This window comes from Balaenoptera physalus (genome assembly GCF_965194825.1).
Source record: "Balaenoptera physalus genome assembly, chromosome: 11".
Lineage (NCBI taxonomy): Eukaryota > Metazoa > Chordata > Mammalia > Artiodactyla > Balaenopteridae > Balaenoptera > Balaenoptera physalus.
In genome coordinates this window covers 22150508-22171138 of record NC_138896.1, presented here as the reverse complement: position 1 = coordinate 22171138, position 20631 = coordinate 22150508, and the positions used below count along the sequence as shown (strand labels likewise).

Genomic DNA, 20631 nt, shown 5'->3' with positions numbered 1-20631 from the left:
GAAAGGAGGGACAAGAGTAACAAAGAGATCTGACCCCGCAAAAGAAAGAGACAATCCAGAGAACAGGAGGAAACTTTAAATAAATCAGTTGGGGAATGAATGCTGAAGACCAATTTGGCAGATGTCTTCTAGGTAAATGAGTATGTTAAGTATTTAATCCACGCTGCTCTAAACATAGAAATGGGTTAATATAAAAAAGTGGAAAAAAACATTTAGGTTGAAACATTCTTTGAATCTCTACTGATCAGAAACAGAATAAAAATGCAAAACAGTGAGCAGGGCAGAAGTTGCAAGCTCGGTGGATAGGCCTGCTGAGCTAGGGGAGGCCACAAGGCACAGGTACAGCTTCTCAGCTAGGAGCTGAGCCAGGCCACCTACTTGATTTGTGACTGGTGTTGCCATATCCTCATTATTTCTGCAGAGTGGTGACTTTAAATTTTCTCTGTGAGAACTGGCTTTGATCTGGGGCCCTGTGGGCCAGGTGAAAGTTGCTTTAAATCAGTTCCAGGGTGGGAGCCAGCAGATTTCTCCTTTGAAATGTTGCTCTTCTCTATTATAGCCACCTTGCTCAGTTCTAATTACCTCATACCTACATGTCTGCAGCCTTGAGACAATCTTCATAACTTTAGTCCATTACAGATATGTTTACTAGATTCATGTTCCTTAAATATCATTATCATTTCCCCAGTCACAGACCCTGAGTGACTCCTTATCCCTTACTAAAACAAATGTAAACTTCTGTTTGCCTTTTATTTTTATTATATTTTAAAAAATTAAAATAACAAAATATGAAAAAAAACTAGAATCTTAATGTATATAAAGTTTAAAAAAAGGCTGACATCTCCTCTAACCCCAGATGCTATTACCTAGAGTGTTGGGAAACAATTCTCCAAGGATCTCTCACATTTCTCCAAGGGCTCTGACAGATTTTCTTTCAGATTATCTTTTCAAAGATGTTTGTATCTCCTTGTGGAGCAGATTTGTTTCCTGACCAGGATAATAAAGATATTGCCTCACTCTGGGGCAAGGTTGGGCAAAGACCGGCTTTTCCTATGCTTGGGGTTCCTCTGCTACGATGCAAACCCATTGCGTGAGCAGCACCCACTGGGGCCCCTCCACGTCACTCCTCTGGCTTTGAGGACAAGGGGAGCATGAAGCTCATGATGCTTGTGTCATTAAGTAAAGTCCTTTGTCTGACACAGGAGCCTAGTGACTACCATACATTTCTGACAAGAAAAGTGGTTTCGCTTGTTTTGTCAACTAGCTAAATTTAGTCAGTCTGATTCACTTTCTCCCTTCTGTTCTTTAATTCCTTCTCCCTAGATCTGTCCTCATTCATCCAAGTAAGTACTTACCAAGAGCCTACCATGTGCCAGGAGCCAAGTGAGGTGAAAATGCTGGGATGGGCAACTATGTGAAGCTCACAATGACTGTCAATCTTTTGTATTCTTCGTGGTTTCTCCCTTACTCAAGTCTTGCACTTTACTTTTCTTCACATGAGCTCCAGAAAAGCAAAAGTGACAGTTGGTTAATTAGTCCTATTTGTCTGACATGGATGAGTGATAGCAGGTACAGGGGAGGGGAAGGAAACGTCTAAAGACTAAGTGTTTTACGTGCACTCTCACAGTCGTCACAACCATCCTATGAAACAGGCACTATATTATTCTGATTTACACAAACGAGGAAACCGAGGCTTAGAGAGGTTAAAAAAATTGCCCTTGATCCTAACAGGAAAGTGGTGGAGCGGGAATTTGAATCCAGGTTTAAAGAATACCAGCGCCAGTACTCCTCACCCATTTCATTCTGGGCCCTCATTTCCCCTAACGATCAGAGAAGTTTAAACAGAGGCCAGTTTTCCTCTCCCTTAGTGCCCAAGGTCCTGCCAGATCACGGTGAGCGGGGCACAGCAGGTACCGTTGGCAACCCCGAGACGTGAGTGGAGGAAGCTCCTCGGCGCCCCTTCCTAGTGTGACCGAACGTCCCAACTAGCCCCTCTCGCAGAAGAGAGGGGCGCCTGCCTTCCAGGATGAACTTAAGCAGAGGAAACCCCCTTTCCCTGTCCGCGGTTGACCGGGCCTTTCCTGCACCCGAGGCCCCTAAAGCTTCGGCCCACTCCCGGCCTGGGCCCGCCGGACCCGCGCTCTAGGGAACCGCGGACTGGGGTCGACAACTGCGCGGAGGGCGCGGAAAGGAAGCTGCGGACCGTGGAAGGAGCCTGTCCCCAAAGTCACTTTCGGGCCTCTCGCGCAATCCTGGAGGTTTCCACAGGCTCGTGGTTGGTCGACTTTTCGAGAATGCCCCCGCCGCTGTAGCTGCGTCCGAACCGGCTGCGGGATAGTGCGTTTCCGGATCTCCCCCAAACGGGTCTCCTCTTCCTCCACCTGGGAGCCCCGGGCTTCTTTCCAGGGGGGACCTCAGTGTTTCTGAACCCGGGAAAGACCGGCCCCCTTTTTCAGCGCTCTCGCGACTCCCAGCCATTTCCGGTAGCTAACGGTTCCAGAGCTCCCCGGGCCGGGATTTGCGGCCCGGTAAACGGCGCTGTGAGCTGGACCCGGCGCCGGGGGCCGGAAACCGCCGGGAGACTAGCGCTGGCGGTAAGTGCCGCAGTGAGGGTCACCGGGGTGGTGTTCTCCGCCGGTGGACAGGTGGGGCCGACCGGGCTGGGTTTGGGGTTAGGTATTTAGGGAGCAGGGAGCAGTTCAGAATTAGGGTAATTGTTAACATTACAGGAATTATTTTAAAACACACACAACAGCAACAAGTGCAGTGAATTCATGAAGATCAAATGCCAATTAACTAATTTAAGCAGTTTGGGGGGAAGAAAATGCTGAACATGATGCACTTTGATAAACAAGAAGACCTAACTGCGCTATTGGCAGCGGCTAACATAGCACTTACTATGTGTCAGGCACTGTTCTAAACTCATTACATTTGGTCACTTATGTAATTCCTACCTTATGAGGTAGATACCATTTTACCACCGTTTTACAGGTGGGAGACCTGAGGCACAGAAAGTAAGCCAAGGTCATATAACTAGTAACAGGCAGAGTAAGGATTTATACCCAGGCATTCTGCTTTTAACCTCTGCTCTACTGCCTTTCATTGATAACCTTGACTTTATCAGTTTAGGAAATGTGCTATCCAGAAGGAAGTTTGTACAGAGACATGTTATTATAGTGGTGTTCTGAATCTCATCAGGTTTGTTGGCAATTTCCCTTTAGACAAAGGGCTTAACAAAGGGTGCCTTCCACAGAAAGTTTTAAGGAGAAAAGAATACAGATTTCCATTTAACAAATTAATTAGGCCCATAATTAGGCCCCCACACAATTTCAAAGTCCCTTCCCCTGTTCCATTTCTCTCTAGATTTTTCTCTGTTCTTATTTTGTTTCTACTAGGTTAAATCATTTGAAATTGCTGATATTTGACTGCTTCTGACACACAGAAATGGCAATTTCATACGTTTAACCCAGTATTTAAACATCTTTTTGTGTGAGAATTTAGGAGTCTACAACAGTCTTTTAGCAAATTGTTTTGGCTTTGTCTCCAAAATATACCTTGAATCTGTTTATTTCTCTTCATGTCCACTTTGGACCTGTGGTTGGTGCCACCACCTTCTCTCATATGTATTACTGCAGTAGCCTCTTGACTGGTCTCCTTGCTTCTGCTCTTTTCTCACTCTTGCTTACTTAAGGGACCAGAATGATCTTTTAAAAACAAAAATCAGATCATGTCCTTCCCTTCCAATGGTGTCCCATCATGCTTAGAATACATATCCTGGCCCCTGCTCACCTCTCTAGCCTAATTTTATACCACATTCCCCTTAATCCAGTGCTTTAGACCCAATGACCTTCTTTCATTTCCTGTAAACACCTCAGATTCATTCCTACTGTAAAGACTGCATTAGCAATTCCCTTTGCCTGACATGGTCTTCTTCAGAACTTCCCAAGGCTGGACATTTATATTTCAGTTAGAATGTCAGCTCTCCAGAAAAGCCTTTTCTGACTACTTGTAGTAGTCATTCAGCCACTCTGTTTCATTTCAATTCATTATTTATATTCCATATACCACTACTCCTATTTGATATTTGTCTTGTCTTCCTTCACTGTAATACAGGTTTATAAAAGCAGGGATTTCTTTTTTTTATGAAAAGACAGAAGCAGCTCCTTTATTATAGCCCAACAGTTGTGACAAACGAAGACACATCCAAGAACAGATAATGAAAAATTTTGAATTATTGTCATTGTTTCTCATATTCCTGAGACCCTTGAATTAATATAGCAAACCAGTCTGAAGATAAAAAGCTAGAAGCTTTATCAAATACATTATGTCTGGTAGAATGTCTATACTGAACTAACTCAAAGTCCTGGTAGTAGTTTGGGTTTTGTGTAAGAAATGGCATAGATTTTTCTAGGAGGTATTGATTTACTTACTCTTCATTTGAAGCCAAACTGTCTGACTATGATGGTTTTATACTTTTCCCATTGGAGTGTCATGTTTATTTCTTCTTTATTTCTGACTTAGCTTTATCTACTTTCTGGAGGAGCCAGGATGTTCTTTTCCATAGGTGTCAAGAATACTGATCCAAGGGGAAAAATGAATTTAAGGTCAACCCTTGAGTAAGAGAGTGCCTAGAAAGTAGCATTAAGTGTTTATGCAAAAAACTCAACTTGTGCAAGAGTTAGACATTATGTAACTTATAAATATATGCAGTAGGTTAAGAAATGTTTTAACTTTAAATTATTTCAAAGATTCCAGATTTATTGTGTTGTCATTACTTTACAAATAAGAATGGTATTTTCTTTCCCATCTGACTCCTATTGTACATGCAAATCACCACAATAATGTGAATAGCTATTTACATATTTTATGTGACAATGAAATACTAAAATTGTTCAAAATATTGAATTATACATTTGCTGGAGGGTTTAGGATTTTAACCTAGTAGATAAGGAACTATTTCCTGATTCTGAAAAAGGATTTCCTTCCAGCTATGTTTTTATATATTGATACATGGAATATATAACTATTTCTGCATTTTTAGATGTCCTCATATTCATGTTTGTATTTTTATATAGAGATAGTAAAATAGAATTTGTTTATAATTATCTACTTTCTAACTGCTGTTGATTGTTCTTCATAGGAAAGTTATTTTTAAACAAAAAACATCAAAAGCACGTAATCACTTCACGTCTTTGAGATAAAGTTAAGGCTATAGCAGAGTTTTCCAAGACTATCGACTGAGTGGAGTAGAGAAAAACAAAAAGGCACAATAACTGGTTTAATGAAATTTCCTTCCTTGTACCCAGTATTACGGTGATATATAATAGGTTAATTCAACATACATGGGAACTTATGGTTCTTACATATAGAAATTGTTCCATTGCTAATTTCCCCAAAGAGACTTCTGCAGTAAATACTATGAAGTGTGCATTAACAATAATGCATAAAGCAGGTCTAACCTTTAATAAGTCCTCTCATGCAATGGCATATCCAAAGACCTTTAGTCCCTATTGCTGTGCTATTGGACTTGCCAAACAAACCAAACTTAAAATCTTATTAAATTGAAATGAAATTGTAATCCCAAAATAACAATCTATTTTTCCCCCTTTTCTTTCCTTCCTCCCCACACCTAACCTGAAATGCCCCGCCTTTTCTTCCTAATAGTCTTCCATCTGAAAGGACAGCATTATACCTTTAATTTTAACATTCACTATTTTTCTCATAGTCTTACATGGAAATATCTTGTTATATCCTGCTCTATCCCCAATACCTAAAATAGAGGTGTGGCACATAGCATGCACTCAGTAAATACCTGTTGGATTAATGAATAAGAAGAAATAGGTAAAAAGTCCTTGGCAGCACAGAACTCAGCCTCACAGAATTGAGGTGGTTTGGAACATAGTGAATGGGACCTACCCTGAGAGTGAGAAGATCTTGATCAGTGTTGTCCAATAAATAGGAATGTAATGTGATCCACCTATGTGGATGTAAGTTTTCTAGTAGCCACATTAAAAATGTAAAAAGACAGGTGAAATTAATTTTTAATGTATTTTATTTAAACCAGTATATCCAAAATATTATTTTAAAATCTAATATAAAACTTATTAATGAAATATTTTACATTCCTTTTTTCATACTAAGTCTTTGTAATCCAGTGTGTCTATACTTACTACACATCTCAATTCAGTTATTAAATTTTCATTGGAAATACTTGATCTGTATTGAGATTACATAAAATTTGAATGGCAAAATTAGATTCCTATACCCGAAATACTCCAAACATACTTAAAGGTTTTCCAATAACTGAATTGAGTATCAGTTTTTAAATTTAAATTAAAGTGAAAAAATTTTAGTTCCTCAGTTGCATAGCCACATTTCAAGTGCTCGATAGCCACATGTACCTAGTGGCTAATGTATTGGACAGTGCAGGTCAAGGATAAAGTGTCTATTTGTGGTTGGGTCAAGGGGCAAAGGAGAGGGTAGCAGCAGAATTATGGTATAGAGGGAAGAAGAAGGTCTAGAAAAATGCAATGTAAGCTCTTTATGCAAGTCACACTTGAGGACAGATTCCTCTGGTGCTCAAAAGTAAGTGAGGTATGACTTCCTAAAGTAGACTACTTCTTTAGCATGACTGCTGCATAGATTTTAGGTACCCTGGGAATCATTTTGTGGGGTAGTAAAAGGGTCTAACAGTGCTAGTCATATATAACATTTCTAAGTTGAATCTTATTGTATATGACGTGGAACGGTCATGGAAATCAGATTATTTTCCTATAGAGAAGTGGTTCTCAACTGGGCTGGCAGGGCGGGGGAAAGATTTTGTCCCTCAGGGAATATTTGCATCTCTTAAGAAATTTTTGCTTGTCACAAGTTGGGGCTGCTGGTATCCAGGGGATAGAGGCCAGGGATGCTGCTAAACATCCCACACTGCAGAGGACAGCCCCCCACCGCAAGGAATTGTTTGGCTGAAAATGTCAATGAAACCAAGGTTGAGAAACTGTGCTCTAGAAGATTTGAGTAAGAAAGACTGAGAGATCTATTCATTTAGAACCTTAGTCTAATTGCCTTGTGATATTACTAAGGGGAGAACAGGTTGTTTTGAAGCATTTCAAAGTTTCTAGCAGTTTCACTGTTGATGGACTTTTTGATTAGACTACAAAGAAATAATTTTATGCTCAGAATGAGATTGTAGACCCATTCAATAAAGATAACATAAATAATATATGCTGTGCATGTAAGACTCGATGACCTTGGGATAAGCTGATCTGTTCACCTTTGTATGGCTGTGGTATATAACCCACTGTCTCAATTATAATTGATGTCAATATTAGAATTACTTGTCACTCTTTTCTTTCTCTATCACCATCTCTTATTTTATCTTTGTTCCTTTCCCTATACCCTTGTTCCTTTTTTATCATTCTCTTTTTGTTCCATCCACTTCTCCTCTATCTTGTTTCCCCCCTCTTCACCAAGGCCCGTGCATACCTCCGACATCCCCTCCTACCCCAACTCTCATCTGTTTCCTCCCTTTATAGCTGTTGGCTCCTCATTCAAAATCACCAGTTTAACCACCATTCCCCAACTGTATCTGAAAGAACTACCCCCGTACTCCCTTTAGGTGCCTCTTAAAATCACTGTCTGTTCTACTAGTTCATGAAAACTACAAACTACAAGTTGTTGCCTCCCTCCAAAAAAAAGAAAAACCCTCCAAAAAATTTGGGAGGAGTGATGCATATGTTTTTGACACAACTATTTGAGAAACTGCCTTCCATGTTTAGGGTTCTTTTAGAGCAGGTGCCATCATTCCAGGATGGCTCTCTGCTAGAACTCAGTGGTTCTGATTACGGTGTCTAACATATTACACCTTCTTTTCCAATAACTGTGGCTGTGATTGAACTCAGAGCTCTTCTTTCCAACTGCTTGCATCCTCACCAATTGTTTTGTGCGTTTCTACAGACTTACTAGGACACTGCCTAATCCTTCATAATACTAACAACTACTTAGATCTCCTTCAACCTCATGCCTCCTTTGCCTTATGCCAGCAGTTATCCCAGGTCCCACTGGACTTTCTTCTCTTGCCACTATCACTCCAGGCTGTCTCTGGCCCCAAATCTTTCTGTACCTCTCTGACTCTTATCCTTGCCCCTCTGGTCAAGATCAGATGGCGGACACTGTGGTGGCAATTTGGAATCAACACCAGACTAAAAAGGGTAGCATAGTCTCAGTGCTCCAAACTACTCTTCACTCAGACTTTGAGGGTGTACAACTCTAACACTAGAACAATTCTTTATACACAACAGGTATTCAAAACTACCTGAATAGAATGTTCAGTCATACAGAGTACGTTAGAGGAAAATCAGTCTGTCATCGTTTTTACCCATTTGAGGAAACTTAATCTTGTGGTAGCCAGGATCATCTTTCTTACCATTGCAGAAGACTCTAAATTCAAGGATAAGATCAGAGACATGAGTTTCCCCTTTAAAGACTGTAAACAGCTTCTACACATGACAGTTTTTTAGCAAGACTGAAGGTAAAGGGGGAAAAGCTATCATTCATTAAGCACCTAACTTTATTTTTTAGATAAGGATGTTTCTAATACTAAAGATTTAATACTTTACTTTTCATGATCATTAAAAAATCCTTTGTTTCAAATGTTTTGAAATAGTGCTTAGATAAGCGAAAAAACAAGTATGAGTGTGAAACTTGATGTCTTAAAATATTTGTATCAGTTGATGTATACATTCAAAGTAAACTTACATTTTTTTTTAAAAGGAGCATTATGTTCAAAAGACATAGAAACTCAGTTTATGGTGTTATGAGGAATGATTTAAGAGTCGTCTTCCAATAGTAGTAGACACAAAATGATTCTGGTGCTTTTCCTACTATCAAAGCAAGTATGTGTAATTAATGTCTTCCGTAAGAGATTAGATCACTTACTGATCATTTTGGTGATGGGTATTCCTAGAATCAGTGGTTCGTGGCAGTTTGATGGTGTTGTAAATTTGAATGTGTTGGCCTTTGGTCACAATTCCTGTCATGCTATAAAATTCTGAAACTAGTGATGTAAAACTGTCGCAAATACGTTCATGAAATGCTAATACATTCAGAAGCCAAAAGAAAAAGAAAAACTAAATTGTTCACTGTGTCTTAAAGTATTAGTGTCCTGAGAGTCCCAGTTTCTCACTAGTATAGGGTAACTGACAGGGGATGTTACCTTGTAAAGGTGATTACACTCTTTTTATAGAGATGAGGTAGTAAGTTAAGCTTTCAATTTTGATTATTAGGTTATTGTACTTACTTAATAATCATCTTTCTCCAATTACAATACACTCTCTAAGGCTGAAAAAGTACCACAAAGTTATTTTTACTAAATTACTTTGTTTTAAGGTGTTTGTATTTTATCTCCTATTGCTATTACAGCCTCTTCAGGTATCTCTTTTGCTACCTTCCTGAACTCAGAATCATGTATCAAAGCTGGAAGGTACCTTACCAATGATTGAACAGCAATGTCCTTGAGAAGTTTCTGCAGTGATAAAAAATGGATCTGTGCTGTCCATTATTGTAGCTACTAGCCACACGTGGCTATTGAGCACTTGAAATGTGGCTAATGTCACCAAGGAACTGAATTTTCCACTTTATTTCAGTTAAGTTTAAATGTATATAGCCACATGTGGGTACTGGCTACCATATTGGACAGTGCAGTTCTAGATCAACCTCTCCCCATCTCCCTCAGTTTAAATGACCTGAGATTCAGAAGTGACTTATCCAAAGTTACAGATCCCTAACACACTCCATCATCCCCCTTCCCAGCAGCTCCCACTGATGACTTATTGCTTTCCTCTCCATTTTAATGTTTTTCTTAGCCTGCTATCTTTTCTGGTGGTTTCCTCATTTTTTTTTATCTTTGGCAAAGCACAATATTCCACAAAATTATTATATTCCCTACTTTAAGATAAGGGATATTTAGGCCATTATATCACTAATGATGGGGGAAAATAGTATTGTTTTAGTTCTTAATTTCAAAAGCAGTTTTCATCTATTTTAACTTAATACAGCATACCTGGTGGGCTTCTATTATATCATCTGCACTTTACAGAATGGGAAAATGAAGGCAGAGAAAATATGAATGTTTTGCCTAAAGTCATACCCTGAGTGGTCAAGGAAAAAGGAGCCAGAGTCGAGAGGTAGAATTCACATCTTTCAACCAGGAAACATGGTTATCTTGGGCTGCAAGTGAGCAATGCTGGCAGTGGACAAGGCTTTCTGAAATAACTCTTAGTTCCTTCCAAGAAACTGAACTACTTTAGAAATAAAAGGAAATTTTACTCAGGTAAATTCTCTGGTGCCAGAGAAATTTTTAATGATGATTGAAGCTTTGCCTACATCAGGATACTCAAGGTCTCCAAGGCAGATTTCTCTGATAACTAGGCCTGAGTGTCTAACTTTTGTTACTTACACCATATTAGTAGAGCTTATTTGCTGTATGAATTCTTTGATGTCTAATAAGGGCTGAACTTACACGGAAGGGCCTCCCACACTCATCACATTCATAGGGTTTTTCACCTGTGTGGATTCTCTGATGCTGAATGAGACCTGTGCGCCCACTGAAATCTTTCCCACATTCTTTACATTTATAGGGTTTCACTCCAGTGTGTACTCTATGATGTCCAATGAGATGTGAATGTTGAACGAAGGCTTTTCCACATTCGTCACATTTATAGGGCTTCTCTCCAGTGTGAGTTCTCCTGTGTTTACTAAGGTCTGAGCTATGACTGAAACTTTTTCCACAGTCATCACATTTATAGCGTCTTCTTTCCCTCTGTTGCCATTCGAATCTGCCTTCACTTTCAATAGCATCTTTGGATTCAGGATACTGAGGAATAGCTTTGGTAAGTCTGTTGTTTATTTTCCCAAGGAATTCCATGTCTTTGGGTATATCTTCCTTCTGGGACAACTCTTCATTCTTAGTCTTGGTTTTATCACCTGTAACAAATTAACAGTATACAAACAGGTCCTATTCTAGGTTTAAGAAGCAAAAAGCCTATGGAATAAAGAACATGTAAATGTTAAAAGTGTGTTATAAAAATGAAAAGTCACATGCAATGCACAAATTAGATATTTGGCACCATCAAAACATATATTGACAATATAGGGAAGAAATTAAAGAAGAGGCCAGTAAGGAAGATAGCAGGATACATTATTTGTGAATAGATTATGAAGAGAGGAAAAGGCAAAAATGTGGACAAGGGGTTACCTGGCAATCCTGTGCAAATGCAGAGTGGTAAATGGGGACTACACACATGCCAAGGATAATTAAGAGGGATAAACAGGGAGATTAGAAAACAGATGGGGAGGGAGGTAAAATTTTGGGAGAAACATGAGGGGTCTGAAACCTAGGTAGTAAGTGGGAGTAAAACCAAGTAAAAGTGACTGGAGAAGGTAATGGGATCAGGGGTCTGAGAGGAATATAGTGAGTCGGAACCATTAAAGGAGGGAAGTATGTATAAATAATAGTTAGCTAAAAGCAGAGAGAGCATGCAGGTCAGGATAAATGGAGGAAGATAAGCAGGAAGTGACAGTGGATGGTCTGGTGTATGTGCTGGGTTGAATCCTTTTTCTGAAACTAATGTCCTCCCTATCATCTCCTCCTGTCTAAACCCTAGCTTGGTGGTTCTCAAACTTTACTGTGCATCAGAATCATCTGGATGGCTTATCAAAACATTGCTGTGCTACCTACCCCCAGAGCTTCTGATTTGATAAGCCTGGAGTAGAGCCCTGGAATTTGCTCTTCTTGTTATGACAGACACTGCTGGTCCAGGGACTGCACTTTGAGAGCCACTGGCCTGTTATTCAAGGTGCATCTCAAATGCTGTCTCCTCCAGGAAGTCTTCCCTAACCTCCTAAATCGAATGTGCTCTCTCCCTCTTTCTGATCCCCATATCCTCAACCCCAAGCTAAGCATAGAACTTGGCACATAGCAAGTACTCAATAAATATTTGTTGAGTTGAATTCTATAAGAAAATAGGTGTTTTGATGATTTGGAGGGAGTAAACCTATTTGGTCTTAATGCTGGGTGTCACCTATTTGGTTATGATGAAACCTCCATCTCAACAGGCCTAGGAATCCCAACTGTACAACAATCATTTAATCACATATAGTTTTCAGTGGTTCACTCGGTATGACGGAAGAAGCAGCAAGAGCTATTAGAACATTTCAGTGCCTGGGCTGGGTATGGAAAACACTGGCTCTGGACTGAGCGCCATGAACCCCATTCTTCATTGTCATCACAACGTCCCCATCCTACCAAATCTTCCTCAAATCTTACCTTCCTCCTTACAATATATATTTTTTAATCAGGCAATATATTTCTTAAAGTTTGGTTATTTGCTCTAAAATGATATTGTTTTGGAACGTAAATACCATATTATCTCAGGCTAGAAATTACAAGGACTGGATTAGAGCCAGAAAGTCCAGATATCAGTCCTGGCTTTGCTGATAATTGTTTAAATGTTGGCAGATCATAACCATTTTGGTTTCCTTATCACCTCTGTGCCCTCCTCCTTTCCTATAGTTTGATCAGATGACGAAATGTATGATAAAGCATGTGTAAAAGTATAATGTGTGGCAGAAGTATTGCTAAGTTAGTAGGTTAATGATCATTAAGCAAATCACAGAAATCAGAGACACCCCCATACCATTAAGAAAAGTGTTTTCAAATGTCAACATATTGGCTCCACAGCTTCTTTTACATACTGGAGTCACTGATGGTTGGTTTTCGGTGGCTTACTGATGAAGATGAATATCTTTTTAAAAAGGATACAAAGAGTTGGCACTTGTGGTCAGTTTACCACCTTCAGGGGAATCTACCAGTCCTTAGGATGAGTCTCTCTCCTACAACTTCAGGAGAAGTCTGGAGAAAAATCCCTCACCAGGACTTCAAAAGATTTTTTTTTTTTTTAAATACAGCGTCAGTTTTCCTTGTTCAGCAATTCAAATTATAACCCTCTCCCTTACATCTGCAATTGAACAACATAAAGAAAATTGTATGGAAACTGTCAAATGGGAACTTTTCTCATCTCAGGGACCTGCAGTCTACTTGGCCAACTGGAGTTTCAGGGCTTTGTTTATGTATCTCTTCCAAGTGCCAGCTATTCCCAGGCTAATAGGATTCTAGGAGATCTTGTTTCAGAACTGATTAAATTAGGAGTATTTCATTTTAGCATCTTCTGCCAGGGCCATTCTTCCAATTTTATTTTGGCATATCCAAGAGTCCTTATCAGTTACATTCCAGATAAGCCCAGTCCTGCTGGTCACTGACATGAGGGTATGTCCATAAAGACCATTTGATTACCATACGTACAACTTGCTTGACAGTCTAGAGGGAAAGAACAAGGTTAAATGCTGACTGAAGTGAAACTGGAACAAAGTAGACTATCACTTACTGCTACCGGAGAGTCAGTGTTGTGGGTTAAGAGAACATCCAAAAAGTTCCCTTTGAAATGCCTGACAATGTGCTACAAAGAACTGCAAGACACTCGGTTCTCCAAGTTCTCTCATATGTGAAGATAATTCTGTATTAAGTGACCACTATTATAATTTCCAGGTATGTTTACAGAGACGAGTCCCATTACCCTAGCCAATGGCTAATACTAATAATCTTGCTGATATGGATACAATGAAAATTTTAAAATGAGATATTGCATAAAAAAGTCTCTCTAGGGCTTCCCTGGTGGCGCAGTGGTTGAGAATCTGCCTGCCAATGCAGGGGACACGGGTTCGAGCCCTGGTCTGGGAAGATCCCACATGCCGCGGAGCAACTAGGCCCGTGAGCCATAATTACTGAGCCTGCGCTCCGCAACAAGAGAGGCCACGATAGTGAGAGGCCCGCGCACCGCGATGAAGAGTGGGCCCCGCTCACCACAACTAGAGAAAGCCCTCGCACAGAAACGAAGACCCAACACAGCCATAAATAAATAAATAATTTAAAGAAAAAGTCTCTCTATTTAACAATAAATTTATTTTAAAAGACACTGGCTTTTTGGTATATTATCATGATGGTTTTAAAAAATTGTTCTACTAGTAGGCAGGAGACCCAGTTTTCCCTCTAACTCCTTATGGAAACTTGGAAAAGTCACAATCACTGTGGGTATATCTGTTTAATTGCAAAATGAGGATTTGGACCAGATATTACATTCTTTTAATAAAGTTGAGAGGCATTTCTTCAAATGTATTTGTTGTGATTTCTTCAGGGTTGTTTTCTTTTTTTCCTTTGGTTTTGCTTTGGTGGTTTTGTTTTTTGCTTGTCTGTTTTTTGGCGGGGAGTATAGTGGTAGTGGGAACACAGATAAAAATTGTGTAAGATTGCCAGGGCTGTACCTTAGAAAAAAGTCATATTAATACTGTTCAATGCAGACAAAGTAGACTTCCCTAAGAAGTCATAGGCCTCAAGGATAGCTAGATTTCATGAAGTATCTTTTGGTAGATTAGATTAAGAAAATACAATTCATATTTTAACTGTATAGTATTCCCTTGAAAGGTTATTTTGGTAGCAGCACATGTGTAAACCTCTATAATTTTAGGTATAGGAAGTGTGTAATTTTCTGGACTTACATTAACGGGAAGCAGAGTGAAACTGGTCCAGAAGTATTTGTAAAAAAAAAAAACAAAAACAGAAGGAAAGATATCTAGAATTTAAAGTTTTGCATAGATAAGCCATTAGTCATAATAATAATAATTCTCTATGTTCTACGCAATAGAATTTAGCACAATAGACACGTTAAATTATAATTGCGACGTATTTTATAAATTCCTGTCCTGTCTTCTCTCAAAGGTGAGGAGAGAAGCTTATATGGCTTCTCACAGAAAAGAAGTGAGGATTCCACATAGTTAAGCTTACTAAAGCTTATTAAAATAGTCTGCCTCTTACAGCTTCTGCCTCCTGATAAGGCAGGAGACTTAAGACTTGCTAAGACTCATTAACTTCTAAATGCCAAACTCAAGGGACTCTTATCAGTCCTCATCTTGTGTTCTATTAGTAGCATTGATTACATCTGGTGAACTCCTCCCCCACCCCATGGGCCAAACAGCAGCTTTTAAGTCTAATGAAAAACTGAAATATAGTTCTTTCCATGACAGGGCAAGGGTAGGAAGGGAGATAGCATCTTCCACAGTGAGGTGAAGGACAAGCAGGGAAACTTAAAAGGGAGAGGATGAAAGTGAGAAAGCTCCTCTCTAACCTAAGGAACCAGCTTTTCTCTCATAAACACAAACTCCTGCTCCTTACCATTCCTTTGGGGCTCCCCAGATTCCTGCTCCTGCTGGGTCTTCTTGTGATGGAGCTGGATAGTCAGTGACTCATGTGGCCTTCTCAAGGGGGCCAACTTGTCCAAAAGTGTGTCCTGTCTTTCTGAATTGGCTGGGACCTGGGAACAATGAAGTATGATTGGGCTTGCAAGGTAGATTTTGTGAAAGAACTGAAAGAACTTCAGAGAAAGATCAAAAGAAGCATGTGCCAGGGACCAGGGCCATAGAAAAGAGGAAAAATTCTCATTCAATTGCAAATGGCAATAATGACTAAAAATGAAGAGACAGAGTCTAATCTATACAGTTCAGGACACTGGAGAATAAAATTCAGTGCCTCTAACAGTGATCTGCAGAGGTCCAGAATCATAGAGTCTTGGGACTTGAAAGGTACCTTAAAGATTGAACCCAACTTCCACCAAATGGGGGAATTTCTTCTATAACCATGTGGTCCAATACGATAGCCACTAGCCAGATGTGGTTACTGAGCACTTGAAATGTGGCTAATACAAATTGAGATATGTGAAGTGTAAAATACATTCAAATATTGAAAACTGAAATTAAAAAATGTAAAATACCTCATGTTTAATATTGATTACATATTTTTGGTTAAATGAAATATATTTAATTTCACAAATGTGGCTACTAAAAATTTAAATTACATATAGGGCTCACATTATATTTAATTACCATATAGTAAATGTATATTTAATTACATGTATTAAATGTGAATGGGTCACAATTAGACCATGCTGTTCTGTATTATCCTTATTATCTACTTGAACCACACCTTGAAGGGGAGTTTTTTATTACAAGGTAGCCTATTTTATGTATAGGTAACCGTGAATGTTAGAAAATTGTTTGTTTTCCTCTGATATCTTTTTGCCTTCCTACAGCTTCTCACTGATCCTAGCCTTCCAAACGGACATAGAATCAGTCTAGTGTCTCTTTTTACTTAGTCACACTTCAGTTATTTGACACTGGCAGTCAGTCCCTAAGCCTTGTTCTTCTCTAGGGTAACATATTAAATACCTTCAGGTGTTCTTTCATATGCTTTTGCTTTGGCTTGGTCTATACCCTGATCTCTCACAGCCAAATGACCGCCCCCTTCCCACCTGCTTTCGAGGTTCATCAAGCTCTCTCTCCAGATCCTCCAGCACAGTCACCGCCTCCTCTCCAGTCTCTGGATGGTGTGCCTGCACCCATGCTTGCAGGTCCCTAGGGAGAATGCTCAGGAACTGTTCAAGCACCAGCAGGTCTAAAATCTGCTCCTTTGTGTGGCATTCTGGCCTCAGCCACTGGTGGCAAAGCTCCCAGAGCTGGGTAAGAGCTTCACGGGGTCCAGGTGCATCCTGATAGCAGAGCTTCCTGAAGTGCTGCCTGAAGAGTTCCCTTCTGTGAGGACTGTACTTTTGTGAGATGGAGTCCTGTCCCCCATAATGGTCTGCCTTAACTATTAAAAGTCCTTTTTGTTCCTCAGGTTCCAGGGATGTGGCCATTCTGGGCTGTTTTTCAGAATATTAATCCTCTATCTGGAACTGATTCAAGGAGAATCTCTTAGAATCTTGTCTCAGAGAAAAATCTGTTACCATAGAGAAATGACAAAAGCTGCTGTGAACATAAACACTGATAAAGGGAAGCAACCAGAATTGAGTAGAGAAAATCGTCTGATAGGAGGCTGTAAATAAGAACACTGAAGCAGGAGCATGGATTTGAATCTGGGCTGTTGTGTAATTTAGAGCAAGTTACTAGATCCTCATCTGTAAAAATTCTCGTGTTTCTCATAGGGTCGACGTGTAGATTAAATAAGTATGCAAAGTCCTTGGCCTGAGAGCAAGCACTAAATAAACGCTGAGTATTAACAGCGTTGTTAAAAAGCTCTTTCATTCCACAACCTGAGATGTACGGGTTCCTAGGATGCACTGGTTGTGGGGTACATGCGCCAACTCAGGATGGGGGTTAGATGAATGCCCTCGCAGAGCAACTCGTAACCAGTGTTCCCTTTCGCTCCGTTCTCCCGGGATGTCGGCCCAAGTCCTCTCTCGTAGCTATGTCTGGAGGGAGGGGACAGCCTGTGAGGGGGAGGTGTGGGGAGACAGTTGCTGCAGACCACGACTGTGCCCTGCCCCCTCCTCCACCCAGGAGCAGGGAGAGACTCACCTCGCTCGGAGAGGTACAGGTGCGACAGCTAGCGTCTTTTGGGCGGCCCGAACAAAGGTTAGAATCAAACCGACCAATCGGCGCTGGGTTGCTGTCAGCTGGGCACTTCCGGGCCGCTCTAGGAAGCCTCGCCTCGGTGGCGTCTGCCGGGCTTCCCACCCTCAGCTCTAGCCCGCGGAGGACCCGGTTCCTGTACATTTGACTGATGGGACTTAGGCGCCCGAAAGCTGGTTTTTTTTTTTGCTCTTTAAAAAAAAGTTTTCCCTCTCAAGATTTTTTTTCCCCCACTTAATTATTAAATAAGTAATATGGGTATGTAATGCATTCACATGGTTCAATGTTTAAAAAGAATTATAACCTCTAGTGGAAAATAATCTAAAAAGAATATAGGTATAACTGAATCACTCTGCTGTACACTCGAAACGAACACAACACTGTAAATTAAGTAAACTTCAATAAAAAAGATTAAAAAAAAAGGATAACTGGCCCCCGCATCTAGATTTGACAACCGTTTTTCGTGACATATACTATATCATTCCATAGGTATATTACGCAGGTTTAGATTCCCTCACCTTCACCCCCAAATACACACACCCATACACAAATGGTAACAGTTCTGCAACTTGGTTTTTTTTTTTTTTTTGCCTCCTACTAATTGAGTTTGGAGATTGTACATAAAGGGCTTCTTCCATCTTACTCTTTTTTAAAAAGAATAATCACATAGTATTCAATTATGCCATAATTTATTAATAATTACACTATTGATGGTCAAGTATGTTGTTTCCATTCTTTTATTTTTCAAACAATGCTGCAATAAATTTCTCTGAACATCATGATTTCTTGTGTGTAAGGATATACCCATAGTATATATTCCTAGAAAAAGATTTACTAGAGCACAGAGTAGGGGCATTTGTACTTTTCTTAGTGCCAAATTGCTAATCATAGAATGCATCTGCGATGTTTACCTGTACTTGCCAACACAATGTTACAAAATATTTTGATCTTTGCCAAGCTGATGGGTAAGAAAATCTTAGTTTTTTTTTCTCCTTCTTTCTCTTTCACAAATATTTATTATTCACCTACTGTGCCAGGCACTGTTCTAGAAGCTGGAACTAGTTTAAGGTAGAACAATGCCCGTACCTTCATAAAACTTATAAGTGTGTGTGGGGGGGTCGGGGGTAGGGAGGCAGGCAATAAACAAACAAGAAAAATATATAGTGTATCAGATGGTGGCTGTTAGTGCTCAGGAGAAAATAAAGAAAATATGGAGTTTGGGATGAGAATGAAGTAGTAATGCAATTTTAATAGGGTGGTCATCGAGGACCTCATTAGTACATTGACTTGAGCAAAGACTGAGGGAGATGAGTGGGCCCTAGGGGTAAAGGCGTTTCTGGGAGAGGGATAGAAAATGCAAAGGCCTGGAATGGAGAGTGTTTGAAATAATCGAAGAACAGGAAGGAGACTTATGTGTCTGGAGCTGAAGGATCAAAAGGGTGTTGGGAGTAGAGAGAGAGAGAGAGAGAGAGAGAGAGAGAGAGAGAGAGATGAGGGTCTTGTGTGAGTGCAAGGATATTGTTTTGTACTCCAAGATGAAAAGCCATTCAGAATTTCTGAGCAGAGGAGTAGCATGATCAGACTTAGGCATTGAAAAGATTTTCTGGCTGCTGTGTTAAAAATAAACTTGTAAGTGTGAAGCTATTGCTACCTTGGAGTGGGGAGGGACTTTCTAAGTGTGACATAAAAAACCCTGAAGACATAACTGAAAAGCCATGAAGAGAAAGATAAATGGAACTGGTGATGGAAAAATTTAGGAATTTTGAATGAAAAAAAAAACACCTAAAATATAAGCTCAGAGTAAAATATACCACACATCTCAAAGACACAGCGCTGATTTTCCTAATAAGCAAAGATCTCTTAAAAAAAAAAAAAAGAAAAGAAAAACGTGAACAGGCCAGTAGAAAAATTGGCAAAGGACCTAAGTCGTCATTTATAGAACACAAATATTGATAGACAAAAATGACTGTTAAAAAGTATTCAAGTTTACTACTTAAAGAATTTACATTAAAACAATAATGAGATTTAAAAAATCTTTTTGATTACTAAAGACAAAAAATCGATAATATTCAATATTAGAAAGTGTGTGGAAATAGAGGCACTGTTGTATATTTTTGGAAGACAAGACCTCTTAAAATTAATATGTCCGTACTCCTTGATCCAGCAACTTAGTTTCTTTGAATTATCCATATAAAATACTTATACAAATGTTTGAGCATGTGTACAAAAAGACAGTTTTTATTTAAACTGGGAAACCCAAATATCCAGCATTTGGGAATTTAAATTTCTATATACCCAATCAGTTTTAAAAAAAATTTTATTTTATTTATTTGGCTGCGTTGGGTCTTCATTGCTGCATGTGAGCTTTTCTCTGGTTGCAGCGAGCAGGGGCTACTCTTAGTTCTGATGTGCAGGCTTCACACTGTGGTGGCTTCTCTTGTTCGGAGCACAGGCTCTAGGCGTGCGGGCTTCTGTAGTTGTGGCTCATGGGCTCTAGAGCGCAGGCTCAGTAGTTGTGGTGCACCGGCTTAGTTGTTCCGCGGCCTGTGGGATTTTCCGGGACCAGGGCTCGAAACCCATTTCTCCTGCATTGGCAAGCAGATTCTTAACCACTGTGCCACCAGAGAAGCCTTTATACCCAATCACTTTTAAAACTAAAAACTATAAGATGCCAAAGACATACTGAGTAAAAAAAGTAAGTTACAAAACAGTATGATATGATCATTTTTGTCAAATAATCATCTTAAACGTGTTCTCAGTGATTATCACTTGGGGTAAACTTACAGAGAACTTGCATTTTATACATTATATATTTCTGTTAAGGTTTAATTTTTTATAAAAACTTAATACTGGTGTAAATAGAAAAAGATAATTGTTTTTAAACCCTATTTATTCTTCACAACTTACAATTTTCCTGTTTGGAGAATGCCATCAATATCTCTTTTCTCTCTCTGAAATTCTTTGCCTGACAAGTCATCCTGTAAAAGAGTATAACTCCTTTAAGATGAAAATCAGATCTAACTTCCCTGTGCTTTGGGCAAATATAAGTGATCAAGTAAACCTGGGTGGAACATTTAGAAAGCGTAAAAATGAGTGACTTTCAAGTAAGCTTTAGAA

At 39.6% G+C, this 20631-nt stretch overlaps 2 protein-coding genes across 6 annotated transcripts in view; one reads left to right on the top strand and one right to left on the bottom strand.

Annotated features, from left to right (window-relative positions):
* Positions 1-20631, top strand: part of H1-5 (H1.5 linker histone, cluster member) — a 127339-nt gene that overhangs the window by 41089 nt on the left and 65619 nt on the right. The gene's annotated exons all lie outside the window — the stretch shown is intronic.
* The window catches only part of LOC309638925 (zinc finger and SCAN domain-containing protein 16-like), a 378126-nt gene continuing 367830 nt past the window's right edge, over positions 10336-20631 (bottom strand). The window contains exons 1-4 of one of the 5 annotated variants that reach the window (XM_082415472.1): positions 17461-18979; positions 16414-17354; positions 15284-15423; positions 10336-10983 (exon numbers count right to left, since the gene is read on the bottom strand). In XM_082415472.1, the coding sequence (XP_082271598.1) occupies positions 10463-10983; positions 15284-15423; positions 16414-16799 (1047 nt within the window). In that variant the 5' untranslated portion in view covers positions 16800-17354; positions 17461-18979 and the 3' untranslated portion in view covers positions 10336-10462. The other 4 variants (XM_082415475.1, XM_082415473.1, XM_082415474.1 and 1 more) reach the window with 4 other exon arrangements.